Genomic DNA, 15,328 nt, shown 5'->3' on the forward strand with positions numbered 1-15,328 from the left:
CAGTCCATCAAAATTTCTTGAGCAAGAGCTTCAAGGACGTCCGCTACACATACAGCCGGTGGGCTTGTATGAGCGCAGCGCAGAGTCTCATCAGCTTGTACACCACTCGAGATGCGCAAGAGCCGCAGTGGTGGGTTGAACAAGCTTTCATCATCACCGCAGGTATTTGCCTCATTCTGGAGCTCTTTCATCGTGCTGAAGCAGACGCGGAGGCACAAGAGTGCCATCTACATGTCACGCGAGCTATCAGGTGCTTGCAACTGTTTCACACGTCAAGTGTTGCAGTGCACGGCGTGCGTCTGCTCATGTCGCTCATGGCAGAGTATGAGAAGCTCAGAGATGGATCAAGCCAAAGGTCCACACTATCAGTGGACACAGCAACCACCCAAACCTGTTCCTATATTCCCGGCAATACGGCTGGTATTCCCATGCCGGACACTGACCGTGCGACTCAACAGCTGCCTCTAGATTCTGAGGTTCAACCAACATTCGCCGATCCGACCACGTGGAATTTCGATATCGACAGTCTGGGCTTCGAAGACCTGATGGACTATCTGCCCTCAGAAGGCTTGTTGAACAATAATGTCCTCAATGCCAGCATGTTGTCTGGTACTGGATGGCCGATGTGGTAGCTCTTTCCCCATTCATTAACAATCGATCTCACCGATCGCGCTGGTTCCTTCCGTCACGACAAGCAAGTGGTCTGACACCGAGGTGGCTCCTCCCTTGTCGTATCTTTTCAGAGCTCTGTTTAGTCTCCCCAAGCAGCCAACCTGACAACTGTATGCTCACGCATGATCGATTGCGTAGACACCACCTGATAAGGCAAGCTTATGACAGCTCATTACAAACACGCGCTAACAGGTGCAGTCACTCAGCGACGGCAGTATGTCTCAGGACCCCGAACTGGACAAGATGCTTGTACTCGACGCACTGAGTAGCGGCCTCAACATATCCATGACAGAGCTCCTCAGCATCCTCGGTCGACAAGCCCCGATCTCAAACCTTCTTCTCGGACCCGTCATCAGACCACAGCAAATCCCCATGACGGCGGCATCTCATCCCGAACCGAGCACGCTTCTACAACAGAAGGCACCGGCGGCGACGGGGGGACAGCACCTGTTGAAGGAGTTCCACATTGTATACTGGACCTCTTTAGGTCTCGTCACCCTCATCGCTATATCGGCTGTCTGGACGAAAGCTCACATGGCGGCGCAAAAGGGTCGGAAGTCGTTCGAGGCCAAGAAACCTATGTCGGACGTTGAGAAATGGCACATGCGGCGTCAGAAGGCCCGCGATGAGGCGTCCATGGCTCTGGGACAGGTGGATGATCAGGCTCCGGGTACGTGAATGCGTGGCTAGAAACAGAATGCGGAAATGGCTTCGCGATGCGGGAGGGCTCCACTGGGAGCTTCTGCGCTTCTTGTTCTGTATTTGTATTTGCTCGTGGAGGATGCACACCGCGTATGGCCCATTTTAGCCTATCAAGCGAGGCAAGAGAATCGAGTGCATGTATAATACCGGATCACTGAATAATCCCACCTAATCACAACTGCTCATTGTCTCATAATCTTCGTTTCCTTTGCTGCCGCTTCATCAGAGTCGCGCATCCAGTCAAACCTCGGCAATTCGTCGTACCCCACACCTGTAGACGCGTCGCATATGGTGCATGTACTACTCTCGTTGTTTACTGCAATACTTCAATTTTTAATGTGTAACGATACGCCGCTAGATTGCAATTGACATTTCATGTGTTGATCCGCAACGATGAAGGCCATCCACGTCGACAAATTCGTCTCTGTAAGCCATTCACACAAGCGCCTACATCATCTTCCCTAACCATGGCAATCTACAGAACGTGACAGATCTCAAACCTACGCCCATCTCAAATCCATCCTCAAAATCGTCACAAGACATTCACGTAAAAATCACCCACGCAGCCGCAACCCACGTCGACCTCCTCTACGCCCAAGGCCTGCACCAAAACAACCGCAGACATGTTCAACCGCCCTTCATCCTCGGCACAGAATACGCCGGCATAATAACCCATAGCCCCCCTTCCTCTTTCTTCCCACCCGGCACCCGCGTCTTCGGCGGCGGCCTAGGCGCCTACGCAGAGCAAATATGCGTCTCTGAACCCTCCATCCGCCGCGTCCCCTCGCAATGGACGAACGCTGAAGCCTGCGCCGTTGGCGCAAGCGGTGCGGTGAGTTGCGGCGCTTTGATTTCAGTTGCGCAACTCAAAGCCGGGGAAACTGTTCTCGTGCTCGGTGCGAGTGGCGGGTTGGGTGTCATGGCTGTGCAGATTGCCAAGGCGGTTGGGGCGAGGGTTATTGCTGTTGTGGGGGGTGAGGAAAAGGCTGAGGTTGTGAGAAGTGTTGGTGCAGATGAGGTTGTTGATTATAGGCAGGAGGGGTGGGAGGCGAGGGTTAAGGCGTTGGGGAATGGTGGGGAGGGGGTGGATGTCGTGTATGATGGGATTGGGGCTGTGGAGAGTGGGATTGGGTGTTTGAGGTATCGTGGGAGGTTGGTTGTTGTGGGGTTTGCCGCAAGACGAGGAAAGATGGAGAACCTAAAGGTTAACAAGATTTTACTAAAGGGGGTTGCGGTGTTTGGTTATGTAAGTTTGCCTTCCGTGGTCGTCCTGCACTTGGGGTTTTGCGTGTTCACTTCGTGTGCTAACTCACGATAGCGATTCGGGGAAGACGGGAGGAGAGATCCGCAACGGACCAAAGATGTGTGGGACGGGTTCATGAAGTTGGTTGAGGATGGTCAGATTCGGCCTGTCATATATAAGGAGGATTATTGGGGGTTGGAGACGGTTAGTAGAGCGCTGGAGGGTGTGAGGGATCGGAAAGCTTGGGGAAGGGCTGTGATAAGGATATGTGAAGCAGAAGTGGATAAGACCGAGCAGAAGGCAAGGTTATGATATGGAGATATAGATGTTGCTACTCAAGATGTCGATCTCACGCGATCCTCTGTGGGTAGTAGGTCGCGATCTCCTATTTGATGGTAGATCTCGTGATATGCGTGTCAAGCATGTGAGTTTGCAGCTTTCATCCAGGGACTATCGTAACCATGCTGAAACTGTATCGTTTCTAGAAGTGAAGTCCACGCGTTGGTGATGCTTCACCCTGGAGGCGTGGCGTCGAGGCCATCAAAAGCGCACGGACCCTCGCGGCGCGCCGGCCTAGCGCGGTTTCTTTAGACGGGCCTTGTTCGACGTTCCCATGTTTAAAACATAGCCCGTCAACCTCGACGCTCGCCGTCCGCTCTTACTTTTCTCCTCCTTCCTCTCCAACTGCGCGCTGACCCTCCCAAACCAATCAGCGGATAACGTCACCCTCACGTCCGCTTGATCGCCGCGCTCACACCCCGAGCTTCGCGACAGCTCTTAGGGAGGACACGCTCCTCTATCACCACACCCATCGATAAACATGGCGTCCTACGGCAGTGATCCTGAAGAGGAAGAGGAAGACTTCAACCCCGCGCCTGAAATCGACGAGGATGACGTCGCGCCAACCACCAAGGCCTCGCGCAGGCCCGTAGACGAGGACGAAGAGGACGAAGTCGATGCGCCAAACAGGACAGGCAATGACGACGAGGATGAAGAGGGCGGCGGCATAGATCTCGACGATGACGATGACGAGGAAGATGACGAAGAAGATGAGGACGACGAGGATGTTGTCGTGGGTCCCACCATTCATTCGCGCCGTCTAATTACTGACTGTCCTAGGCCCGACCTGCCAAGCGGAGAAAGAAGGCAAAGCGCAACATGTTCATTGATGTTGAAGCCGAAGTCGACGAGGATGAGGAAGAGGAGGAGGAGGGCGACGACGAGGGTGTCGATGAAGTCCACCCTGATGATCTCCTCGAGCCCACGGGCGCCGATCTCGACGACCGCCACCACCGCGAACTTGACATGCGCCGCGAAGTCAATGCACAAAAGGACGTTGAGGAGCTCGCCAAGGAGTTCGACGAGAAGTACAGGCGGCGTGAGATGCAGAGCACTCGCCGCGGTGGAGCCGGTGCCGTTCCCCTGGCTCTACCCACAGTCGACGATCCGTCTATCTGGGGTTGCAAGTGCCGTCCTGGAAAGGAGCGCGAGATCATAATGTCTATTCAGAAGCGTATCGACGAGAAGATGCGCACGGGTCAGCCAGTACAGGTCTATTCAGCTTTTGAGCGAGGCCCTACTGGGCCCCAGTCTGGTTTCCTCTACGTTGAGGCCGACTCGAAGCAGGCTGTGGTGGAGTTGATCGAGGGCATACAGAACGTCTTCATGGGCTCTGGTCAGTTCTCGATTCCTCCAAAAGAGCGTCCAGATCTGCTCCGCAAGAAGAAGCGTGCGCCGTTGGAGGTTGGCAAATTCGTGCGCATGCTGCGTCCCCCTACATACAAGGGTGATCTCGCAAAGGTCGTTGAGGTCTCGACTAACGGTCTTGACTGTGTCGTACAACTTGTGCCACGTCTAGACTACGGTCTGAACGAGGACATCAACTCCGCCGCCGACAACAAGCGCAAGCGCGGCTTCTTCGGTCGACAAGTCGAGCGTCCACCTGCGAAGCTCTTCAACGAAGCCGAAGCGAAGAAGCGTCACATGAAGCATCTCAGCATGACCGGATCTGGCAACCAAAGGGCATACACATACAAGGGCGAGGATTACCAGAACGGCTTCCTGATCAAGGAAGTCAAGGTCAACTGGGTCAGCACTGAAAAGGTCAACCCCAAGATGGAGGAATTGCAGTTCTTCGCAATCCAGAACGCGGATGGTACTGAGACCATGGACCTTTTGGCTGTCCAGGCCGCGCAGAAGGCCGCCGACTCTGGCTCCGCCTTCGCTGCAGGAGACAACGTCGAGATTTACACCGGTGAACAGAAGGGTATCCGCGGTACAACTGTCACTGTCATAGGCGACATTCTTACGCTTCGAGTCAGCGAAGGTGATCTTCGCGGAAGAAGAATCGACGCTCCCGTCAAGACACTACGCAAGCTCTTCCGTGATGGTGACCACGTCAAGGTTATCGGTGGCAGCAAGTACGTCGACGAAGTTGGTCTAGTCACCAGAATCAAGGATGATAAGATCACCTTGCTTTGCGACTCCACTCAGCAGGAAATCACGGTCTTTAGTAAAGACTTGAAGCGCGCTGCTGATTCGGCAAACGTCGGTGCTGACTCCAACTTTGACCTCTACGACTTTGTACAGATTGAGTAAGTTAAGTCCTCCCGATGACTTGACAACAAACTAACATTTTACAGTGCCTCAACCATCGGTTGCGTCGTTCGTGTCGATCGCGAAGTCCTACGAATTGTCGATCAACAAGGCGATGTCCGCACACTCCTCCATACACAGGTCTCGCAAATCGTGGGGAGGAACAAACATGCTGTAGCAACCGACCGCGACGGATCCGAAATCCGACACGAGGACGACGTCAAGGAGTATGGAGGCGAAGGCCGTCAAGGCAAGGTTCTATACATCCACAGAGGCACACTTTTCGTACGGAACCGCGAGCTCGTCGAGAACCAGGGCATCTTCGTGGTTCGAAGTAACAACGTTGTCACCATGGCAGCGAAGAGTGGTCGCGCTCAAGCACAGGGCCCAGATCTTAGTGGCATCAACCCTGCCCTAAATGCAGGTCCGAACGGCAACGCGACTGCTATGCCACCACCCCGTGCCACTTTTGGCCGCGATAAGCTCATTGGCAAAACGGTTGTCATCCGAAAGGGTGCCTACAAGGGCCTGTTGGGTATTGTCAAAGATACCATGAACGACGAAGCCCGTATCGAGTTGCACACAAAGAACAAGCAAGTTTCGGTGAAGAAGGAGCTCCTGACTATCAAAGATCCCATCACTGGCGCCAGTGTCGAAATGGGAGGCAAGTTCCCCAACCGCTCACGTGGAGGCTTCTCCGGTGGTCAGACAAGCTACGGCGGTGCAGCTGGCGGACGTACACCCGGCTGGGGTAACTCTGGTGGTGGCGGCGGCCGTACGCCTGGCTGGGGAGGCGGCGGCGGTGGTCGCACACCCGGTTGGGGAGGTGGTGCCGCTGCTGGAGGCCGGACGCCTGGTTGGGGTGGAGATGGCGGACGCACTGCGTATGGCGGAGGAGACGGATCACGGACTGCTTATGGAGGCGGTGATGGCTCCCGAACTGCATATGGCGGCGCAACTGCATACGGAGGCGCCACATCATATGGCGGAGCGACAGCATACGGCGGCAATGATGGAAACCGTACCTCGTACGGTGGCTTCAACTCTGGCGGCCGCACACCTGGTTGGGGTGGATCATCCGGAAACACCGCTTCAAAGTCTGGCGGTCTCTCTGCTCCTACGCCTGGTGCTTACAACGCCCCAACACCTGGCGCTTACGCTGCTCCTACCCCAGGTGGCTATGGTGCTTACTCTGCGCCTACGCCTGGTGGCCCGCCCATGGATGCTCCTACTCCAGGCAACTACGCTGCGCCTACTCCTGGTGACACGTCGCGTGGTGGATATGGTATTGCGGCGCCCACACCTGGCGGTTGGGATGCTGCGACGCCGGCACCTAGTGGCGATCCTGGCTACGATTAGGAACGTAGACGGTAGTCGGCAGTGTAAGATAGGCAGCTGTAGTATGGGTTTGCGCGAGACTGCCCAGCGAGTGGGATCTGCGCATGGCAGAGCACAGTGGGATCTTTTGGATTTGTTCATTGCATTGCTGGAGTTGGCAAAACAGGATAGCTTAAAGTCAGATTACAATTTTAACATCTTCTTCCTTGCACGCGTCGATGCCGTCTTCTTGACTTCTCGTGCAATGGAACGCGCGTCCAATAATCTAGACCAGAATGTTTACATCTTGTTCAAGGAAGAGACTGAACAAGTGCATTACAGTCTAGATCAGTATTGAAATGAAAGTTAGTAAGATCATGACGCAACGCGACCTTCTAGATTGTCAAGTTTAGATAGGTGCTCATTTTCCCCCGGGGTGACTCTGTTTCACTCTTGCTGCAGGGTTCATCGCGGCCGTCCGTCATTCAACAAAGCAATGTCAATGACATGTCTGATAATGTTTATACGAATATCGATCGATCGATCAAAGAGAGCACACTTAGCAAATGCTCACAAGTCGCGAAGAGGGAAGAATTTGCAGCAGGAAATGTTACATTGCTGTAATAAGTCTTATCTAAATCATGATCTAGTAGACTAAAGAAAAAGGAAAGCTGGTATCACCCCACCACTCTCTGTGTAAATGCGAAATAATCAAAGATGAAATGAAATCTGAGTTGTCCACAACTCACTACAACACCACTCACTCCGCAACCATGCAACAAGATCTTCTAATGAGAAAGGAACATTACATTTAGTACTTGCGTACACGCCTCTGGATAGGAGTACCGACGGTGACCTGAGCAACGAATTAGTATATGCGATCTGACAAAAGCATGGCAGGGAGGGAAGAGCGTACCTTTGCGTCAACGAGACCCAGGTCAGCATTGATCTCAACGTTGGCACGAGGCGTAGCGTTCTGAGCAGGAGGCATCGAAGTGTTACCGGCAGATGCACCAATCTCCAAGATGTTCTCTCCACCGAGGGTGTTCTGAATGAAACGGGAGTTGAACTTGACAATCTTCTTGATAGCGTTGAAGTCCTCAACAGAGACGGGAAGAGGGTCCTTGACAATGAGGAAAGTGACGCCCTCGGCGCAAGGAGGGGTGGTAAGCGAACCGCTGTACGTCTGGATATCAGAGGTCTTGAGCGTCTCAACCACGTCGGTAAAGTCGATGCCGGAGGAGATTGTGGTCTTGGTGCCGGGGGTGGCGATGTCGGCAAGCGAGGAAGACAGCGATTGGATCATGGAAGCGGAGTCGCCGGAGGAGATCTCGAACATGAGCGCGATGACGGCGAGTTGGCTTTCGTTGTCGACACCCTGGTGCACCATGTGGATCTCCAAGGGGAAGTATTCGTCGTTGATGTGGTGCTCCGAGGGGGTGTGCATGTGGAATTGGACGAGGCGGAAGTTGGTGCCCGCGTAGCTGGTTGTACCATTGACGACGACTTCGATGGTCGTTCCGAGGTTCTCGAAGATTACTTCCGCGTCGGGGATGTCGAGGACGGGGCGGCCGGAGGCGGCGGTGATGGTGGCATCTGGTGAGGGTATTAGTGGAAGTTCTTTGGGCAATTGAGAACTAGAGAGACATACCAATGTTTATGGGAGACTGGTTCGTGCCAGACTTGCATGCTTCGTTCTCAGGAGCAAGCGAAGCCCAGTTAAAGGGTCCGTTCATGGGTCCATAACCAAAGGTGTTGACCTCAACGGTGTCTGCGCGCTTGAACTTGGAGAGGCCGTGAAGGCAGGTCGCGGATGCGGTCGATGCAAGGAGGAGTGCGGAGAAAAGCATGATGAGCGATGTACTGGACTGAAATGTAAAGAGTGAAGGGTGCTGTAAAAAGAACACTGAAGGAATGTGAAAGGCTGCTGCTGATGTTTCCAAAACACCCTGCGGGACGGGTCGTTCTTAAGCAAAAAGACAAGATCGTGTATGCCTCAGTACAAGAGATTAGACAAGAGTACGCGCAAGATGCCTTGGTAGCGGATGCTGATATCGACCGTGCAACACGAACGAATGTGGAGTATAAGAGCAAGACAGGATCAACCTAGTCGTATTACAAGAAAGGCAAGAGAAGGACAAGACCCGAATAAGCCCGAACACCTGGAGGCTGAGCCAAAGAGAAAGTAGGTACAAGGAGGAGTTCGGCGGCAAAAACGGACCGTATTAGAACGAACAAGATGGAAGAACGGAAAAGGCGGCTAGAGTGTCAACTAGAAGGCTTGAGATGCAGAGCTAAGCACAAGATATACCTACAATCCATGAGCAATGCTGTACAAAAACGCTCCTCGCTCAAACTCGTTCCGGCCGGTCGCATGTCTCTACCTTGCAACGAAAATCCTCCGCAAACTAGACGCACAGGGCCAAGAAAACCAAGTCATACGTCAAGAGACCTCCAGAACCCCGTTTCTTGGCCAGTGTATACAAGACATGCGAGGAAGGAGCGGGAAATTTCCATTACAGGTAGGTGCCAAGTTGAGTATGTGGTTAAGGAGTCGCCCAGAACGATATTGAGGGGCTAAACAGGGGTCAAGACTTGTGACATTTGCTTGGTATGCTGAGACGTTGACAGCCGTCCTGCCTGTCGGAAGCGAGCAAGGTCCATGTTGGACCCTATGCTGACGGGTAAGTTGGACGTGCTCTGAGATGACAGATAGCAAAGCCACGAGATCTGTGCCAAAAAGAAGGTTCATCGGTACAGTGCCGAATGATGCTGATGCGCCGTTGTCCCGATTGCGCAAGAAACCCTGAAATAATTAGTCGACATAACCACCTTACTCCAATCCTTCGTCCAAGAACTTTCTCCACATTGTCGCGCGCCAAGTCCAAGAATCGTGTGATTTCTCCAAAATAACCCCAAGCACTGCAAAGCAAGGCAGCCGAAAAGCCGTCGAACCTGGCTTCGCCACATGATGGTACTGAGCAGCAAATTACCCCGAAGGAGCTGAAACGCTTGCAGAAAGCGCGCTTTCTGGACACGTCGCTTGGCGAAGCCCTCCAGGCATATTCGAGGCTCTGCTTTACGACGTGCGACAGGGATGCGCAGCCTGGTGTATTTTATCCATGGTTTCCAAGTGGCCGAACCAAGAGCGAAAGTCGTCGTCGATGCGATAGGTCGCACACCGCTGCTACTGTATCAGGTTGTGATCAAACCGATCAAGCGTTCGCCCACATGCTCCTTTGCACTCACGAGATCAGTCCACTTGTGAAACTGTGGGGTCATCGTGAGTGCGTGGCTAACTCGAAATGAGGCAATGAAGAAAGGAAGGCGAGTCTCCAATGCGTTTCTCGTTGCGCCTCCAGGCCGAAAACCAACATCTAGATGCTGTCGTGAGGCATATCTTGAGGGGCTTGGCAGGCAAAGATACATAGTACACGGCGTACGCGGACGCCAAGCCGTGATGATGGCGCGTATGGAGGTGATATTGCTTGATGGTGAACAGAAATGCTCGCCCATGGCACCGGATACGGATACGGTAGGTAACCGGCCGCGGTAAGCCTGCGCGCCACGTGAGCCTGAGCAATAGCCACAACCACCATCATCATTCCATCACAGTCATACCACTTGCGACTTCCCACACACCCCAACTAACCGTCTTACTTTCCCGACTACCAAGATCACCACCATGTACACGTGCAAGGAGCAAAGATCGCCGCCGTTCACCCCACTCGACAATCGGCCGTTGACCCAAACGACGCGGTCCGACTCGCAACCTTGAAATCTCCGCATTCCAAGCACGCAAGCCTCCCCCTTCCCTGCCCTGAGCTGTAACGGCGAGCCGCGCGGAAACCCAGTGACCAGCCAACCCTATAGCGCTGCTGCTTGCAACACCACGCCCAGCATCACCATGCCGATCTTGGCACTATATTCAGATTCTCGTCGACGAGGTACTGTAGAAAATGACCTGACTATCGGTCTTATCGTCGGAACGTCGCGCTTTGTCGACTGCTTTCTCACAAGAACCCTGCCAAGTGATTCCACGTGGTCCGTCACATTCGGGCTTATGCTTGCGAGGCGCCTTCTCCTCTCATGCGACGGTCTTGGTCGGTCTTGTTGTCGCATAGGCAGCGTCGTGGTGTCTTGTATACTTGTGTGCCCAGCTTTGGGTGGGCGGAGGCGGAGTATTATGTCGTACTGTCGCCAATGCTCCTGCTCATCCCGTGTCCCCCTCGGGCTGCCTTCCCGCTCTTGGCATGTCGGCCTTACTAACGTCGTGTTGTGTTCCACGGCGTGGGCTTAGACGCTCTTTGTCTGGATCTTGTGCTGACGAAGCTCATTGTTTGGATGGTTGTTGCTTCTCACGTGTACCAATCATGTACTCAGCATTACTGTTGCCGGTGGCTTTCTCCTTGCTCGGGGAGGTAAACTCACTAGGTCTCACATCGGTCTTGTTGTCCACGTGGGAGGGATGGTGACGAAGTGACCGGTGACATACCATCGGATCCAGATTCAGTGCTTACCCACCACAGGGTGAGTGGATCGGGACAGGATGCAACTGGAAGCATCATGGAAGCCAGTCTCTGCATGTTTCTCGGAAGAATAGATTGACATCACACTGCATTGTATCTTGGAACCATTCATATAGTTATACAAACATTATGATTAGATCTAGTGTTTTGTCTATCCTACCAAGTATCATCCAACATGTCTAAAGCGCTCATAACTCGTATCCTCGTCTTGAGGTCCACGGTTGAAATATTCCACGCCACCATCCCTTTCGTCCGCACTGACAAGTGGCTGGCGGCTAGTCGTACCGTGCAGTACGGCGTCAGCATCAAACGGCGTCGCCGGAATGTCGACATCGATGCCAACTTCTTCGAAGCCTTCCTCAGGTCGCGGCGTCTTCTGGTATCCCTTAGCGTATGTTGTCCCCTGTTCTAGCTCCTCCTTATCTCCTAGTCTTGTTCGACTTGACGCCCTCGACCCTGACGGTGAGTCCCGGCGTCCATACGGACCCATTTCGGTGAGCGTTGTGAACGTAGATGGTGTGCCAGGCCTTGACATGTCCTCGGGTCGGCCGTATAGCTCCCCGTCACCTCCAAATTGCTCACGGAACTCCGCACGCTTCTTGAAGTTCTCAAAGTCGAGCTCTGACTCGGTGACCACTTCCATGTGCGGCATCTCCGTTCCACCAGTCGCATGCTTGCCTGGCTGGTGAGTGTCCATTTCGGTCATGAAGTAGTCGCCGAATCGATCGTAGCCTGGTGTGGATGGCATGGCACGGTCGGTCGAACGGCGGTGAGGTGCATCGAAGATGTCACGATCAGCATTTGAACGGTGCCCGTATACCTCTTTCAGGAGGTGCTGAGACTTTGCGTGGACCATTGGCGTAAGCAGCTTCTTGTAGAGCGCGGGATGACCATAGCGGGACGAGACCTTGGTGCTCTTCTTTGATTTCGGGTGATCCACGGAATGAGAGCCTTCGACATCGGAATAGGGGAGCGTTGAGTAATACAGCAGTTTGTCGTCGAAAGCTCGCCTGCAGTACCACTTGAAGCCGAATAGTAAGAACGGCAATGGAATCATTGCGTAGAGCATGTTACCAGTCCTCACTTGAACATTGTCGAAATCGATCGACCCGACACCGTTTGCTCCAACAACCAACGCGATGACCGCGTTTGCGAAACAAACCGCGAAAAGCATGCGATTGACCAGGAGCTTCCAGAATCTACCGCCCGACTCGGTTTTGGTGATGAAAACGTACTGAAGCAGATACTTCTTGAAGACGGAATCCATGGCAATATAAAAGGCTGTCACCGGGAAGATGATAGGCTGTAGTGTGCCCATGCAGAGACCAACCGTCGATACGAAGAGGTAGTTGTTGTAGTAGTCGGCATACGGGAATGGTTGCGGTGCACTGAGTTCGATGAGCTCCCGCGGAGTTGGTGAGAAGAAGGTACGCTGAATCCAGGACCAAGCGAATATCCAAGCTTGTGAGAGATCGATAGCAGCACCGAGGTTGCGTTGCATTTGCCAGGTAAGCCAGAATGTAGACACATTACACAAGCCAGTCATAACCTTGGTGAACAGATGACCGTCCTGGATGGCCTCCCACACGCCTTGATCCTGGGCAGCAATGACCGCAGCCACGAACCGCCAGGCCGAACCGAATACGGAAAAGACAAGGAGGTTGTTGAACACAAAGAAAGAATAGAGGCGAGCAGTGACATGGCGTTCTCTGGATGTCTTCGATACATCTCCAGAGTGCGTGAACAGTCGTCGAAACTAAAATTGGGGATATCATGTCAGCTTACAGGTCAAGTAAGGTTCGCGGCTATACTAACCACCACGGGTACTCCCATATACATTAGAGTTTGTACCAAAGGAGCCAAGATACCCTGCGCAATCGCCCAGCCAGTGGGATGAGCTTGGAGATTCGTCATGAACGCTGGCCAAACGAGTCCCAAGTGGGAGAAGTCTGACAGGAAAACCGAAGTCAAGATGTTGGGCACGACAAAGGCGATGGTGAACAAGACAACCCAAAGACCGTCCCAGAAGGCACGTATCCTGCGAGTTCTCCGTGTCATCGGGAGATTCTGCCAGAGCAGGTCGTGGGGTTTGGGCGCAAGGTAAACATCGCAGCCAGCGGGGCCCTTCTTCTTCGTCGCATACGCAACTGCATGCGCATCCTCGATGTGTGCGTAGGATGCGAATCCATATGGCATCGGGTTTCGCATATCGACACCCTCCCGCACTTCCTTGATCGTCGTCTCCAGCCTGGATATTCGGTCCGTGAGGTAATCGATCGCATCTAGTTTTCCTTTGCCATGGACTGCCTGATCGTCTTTCATAGCCTTGCACGTCGGGCGCTTGGCGGGTAGCTTATTCGGGTTACTTAGGTACTCAGCCAAATGCTTCTCGAGCAGGCGGACAGCATCATCATGCGCCTCAATTAGCTTGGGCAAATCCTTGACATTGCGTCCAATAACTGTCCGGGGTATACTATCGATAGGCTTCGCCTGTTCGACAAGCTCGACAAGCCCAGCGTCGGTCCGCGATGATTCGGGAACGTGTGTTAGCTATCTGATGTCAGCTTGATCCCTGGAATGTATTAGCGATACTTACTAGTAGCGTTCGCGAATGCAAACTGGACTTGTATTCCTGGGTATTGAAATACGCGCGCCTAAGCTTCAGAACGGCCCTGTAGTTCCACCAAAGGAAGAAGCAAACAGTCCCCTGGATGATATACGCCACCACAACGTACGCCCAAAACTTCCTTCCAAAGATATACTGCGGTGTGAACTTCATCAATGTCGGTATCTCCTTCCACTGCTTGTACAGCGGCGAACCCCCCACAACATTGACCGGTATCAGGATGCCACAACCAACAGCCGTCAACACGATGAAGATGTTCCGGAGCATTCGAAGGAACCGTAGAAACACGACCGCATCCAGACCAATGGTGTCCACCAACTCCTGCTCTTTCACATCCCTAACCGCAGACAACCAACTTAATGGCTTCTTGTCCAAAGGCTTCGGTCGGTGTTTCTCATCGGCATGTTTCGCTCGTGGCGCGTAAACTCGCGAGTTGCGGGGTCGAAGGAAGCAGAACACCACGACCAGCAGACCGGAAATAACGAAGGAATAGACAATAGCGGCGTAAATCGAGTTCTCTTGGATCTACGCAATAGTCAGTATGCGTATGCGCGACGGTAAACATATGGTATGTCGTCGATCTATACGTACTTCGCCTTGGAACGGATCCGCAATCAAGTCGAGAAACTTATCAGTCCCACTCTCGCCATTCTGTCGCCTCCAAACATCCATATTGGAACTTCCCTCCTCTTCAAACGAATGTACTCAGTAGAAGTCGCTGTAATGTTCGGTCCCAAGAACCCGAAAATGCAGCGAATGAGAAAAAGGGTCGTGGTGTGGTTGGACAAGAGAAAAGAAAAGTCACCCAGGGAATAATGTTCACAAGAGAAAGCCTAATTAGATCCACGCAGCAAGGACCAGACCCTCCCAATAAACTCCGGACGCGTAACGATCCCCCAGATGCTCTTTGTTGGGAAGGCGCATCAGGGTGCTAGAACACTCTTTCTTCCGCTCGTCGCCGCCGAAACGACGTCATTCCCGCCGCTAACCTGTGGGCCTCAAACACTGTCTGTGGCCGTCAAAGAAACAGTCCGCGTCAGAAGCTTTGAGCACTGCTGGCATCATCGTGCGAGGTGCAATACGATCTGGGCTTCTGTCTAGAGCCGAAGCCTAAAAATAGTTGTTTCGTGGGGTCATGCTAGTTTGCATGATCGAGACTTGGGACCGAAAGTTTTTGGTGCACTATTACTGCATGTATCTTGTAGGGGACTTGGCAGGGTCCCCCAAAGTAGCAAAAATTGAATGTGCGATAACGCCTATCGCATTGATGTAAACCAGATGATGATCAACTCGAGTGCAGTGCAGTGCTGGACTTCTGATGTGCCCATGTGGGACGAGATGGGTGGAGCGACCGGATCGTATCGCTACGTCATCGTTCCAGACCAATCTGTTCCAGCGCAAAGGCTACGCAGCAGGCACATGTGCACGGGAAGTCGCACTAGAAAGATGCTATAGAGGCAGTGCAAACCTTTCTAGTGTATAGGGTCTACCTTCACAGGGACGTAAATGGAGTCGTGAGCGGATGCAAGACAGGGAGCATAGCTGTTGATCGCATTTCAAATGATTAACACACCAATACGTGGACAGAACAGCATCGTATACGTTCAAAGCCCGACCTAAGCTTGCTGCCCACTCAAGCCAACC

At 53.1% G+C, this 15,328-nt stretch overlaps 5 protein-coding genes across 5 annotated transcripts; 3 read left to right on the forward strand and 2 right to left on the reverse strand.

Moving 5' to 3' along the window:
• Positions 1-888: 888 nt before the first annotated feature.
• On the forward strand, positions 889-1,350 carry J4E90_006668 (uncharacterized protein; the record flags this gene model as incomplete). Its single annotated transcript, XM_051436213.1, has 1 exon — positions 889-1,350. One exon carries the CDS (start codon positions 889-891, stop codon positions 1,348-1,350), a length of 462 nt encoding a protein of 153 aa, XP_051290007.1.
• Positions 1,351-1,767: 417 nt separating this feature from the next.
• Positions 1,768-2,929, forward strand: J4E90_006669 (uncharacterized protein; the record flags this gene model as incomplete). The annotated part of the gene is made up of 3 exons (XM_051436214.1): positions 1,768-1,800; positions 1,856-2,365; positions 2,693-2,929. The coding sequence occupies 3 exons, from the start codon at positions 1,768-1,770 to the stop codon at positions 2,927-2,929; spliced, it is 780 nt and encodes a 259-aa protein (XP_051290008.1).
• A 508-nt stretch (positions 2,930-3,437) lies between these two features.
• J4E90_006670 (uncharacterized protein) lies at positions 3,438-6,571 on the forward strand (the record flags this gene model as incomplete). Its single annotated transcript, XM_051436215.1, has 3 exons — positions 3,438-3,689; positions 3,737-5,211; positions 5,260-6,571. The coding sequence occupies 3 exons, from the start codon at positions 3,438-3,440 to the stop codon at positions 6,569-6,571; spliced, it is 3,039 nt and encodes a 1,012-aa protein (XP_051290009.1).
• Positions 6,572-7,340: 769 nt separating this feature from the next.
• On the reverse strand, positions 7,341-8,379 carry J4E90_006671 (uncharacterized protein; the record flags this gene model as incomplete). Its single annotated transcript, XM_051436216.1, has 3 exons — positions 7,341-7,385; positions 7,446-8,125; positions 8,181-8,379. The coding sequence occupies 3 exons, from the start codon at positions 8,377-8,379 to the stop codon at positions 7,341-7,343; spliced, it is 924 nt and encodes a 307-aa protein (XP_051290010.1).
• Positions 8,380-11,224: 2,845 nt separating this feature from the next.
• J4E90_006672 (uncharacterized protein) lies at positions 11,225-14,356 on the reverse strand (the record flags this gene model as incomplete). The annotated part of the gene is made up of 4 exons (XM_051436217.1): positions 11,225-12,814; positions 12,874-13,608; positions 13,655-14,209; positions 14,276-14,356. 4 exons carry the CDS (start codon positions 14,354-14,356, stop codon positions 11,225-11,227), a joined length of 2,961 nt encoding a protein of 986 aa, XP_051290011.1.
• Between the last annotated feature and the right edge of the window lie 972 nt (positions 14,357-15,328).

Source organism: Alternaria incomplexa (genome assembly GCF_024043165.1).
Source record: "Alternaria incomplexa strain BMP 0042 chromosome Unknown scaffold_9, whole genome shotgun sequence".
NCBI classification, from domain to species: domain Eukaryota; kingdom Fungi; phylum Ascomycota; class Dothideomycetes; order Pleosporales; family Pleosporaceae; genus Alternaria; species Alternaria incomplexa.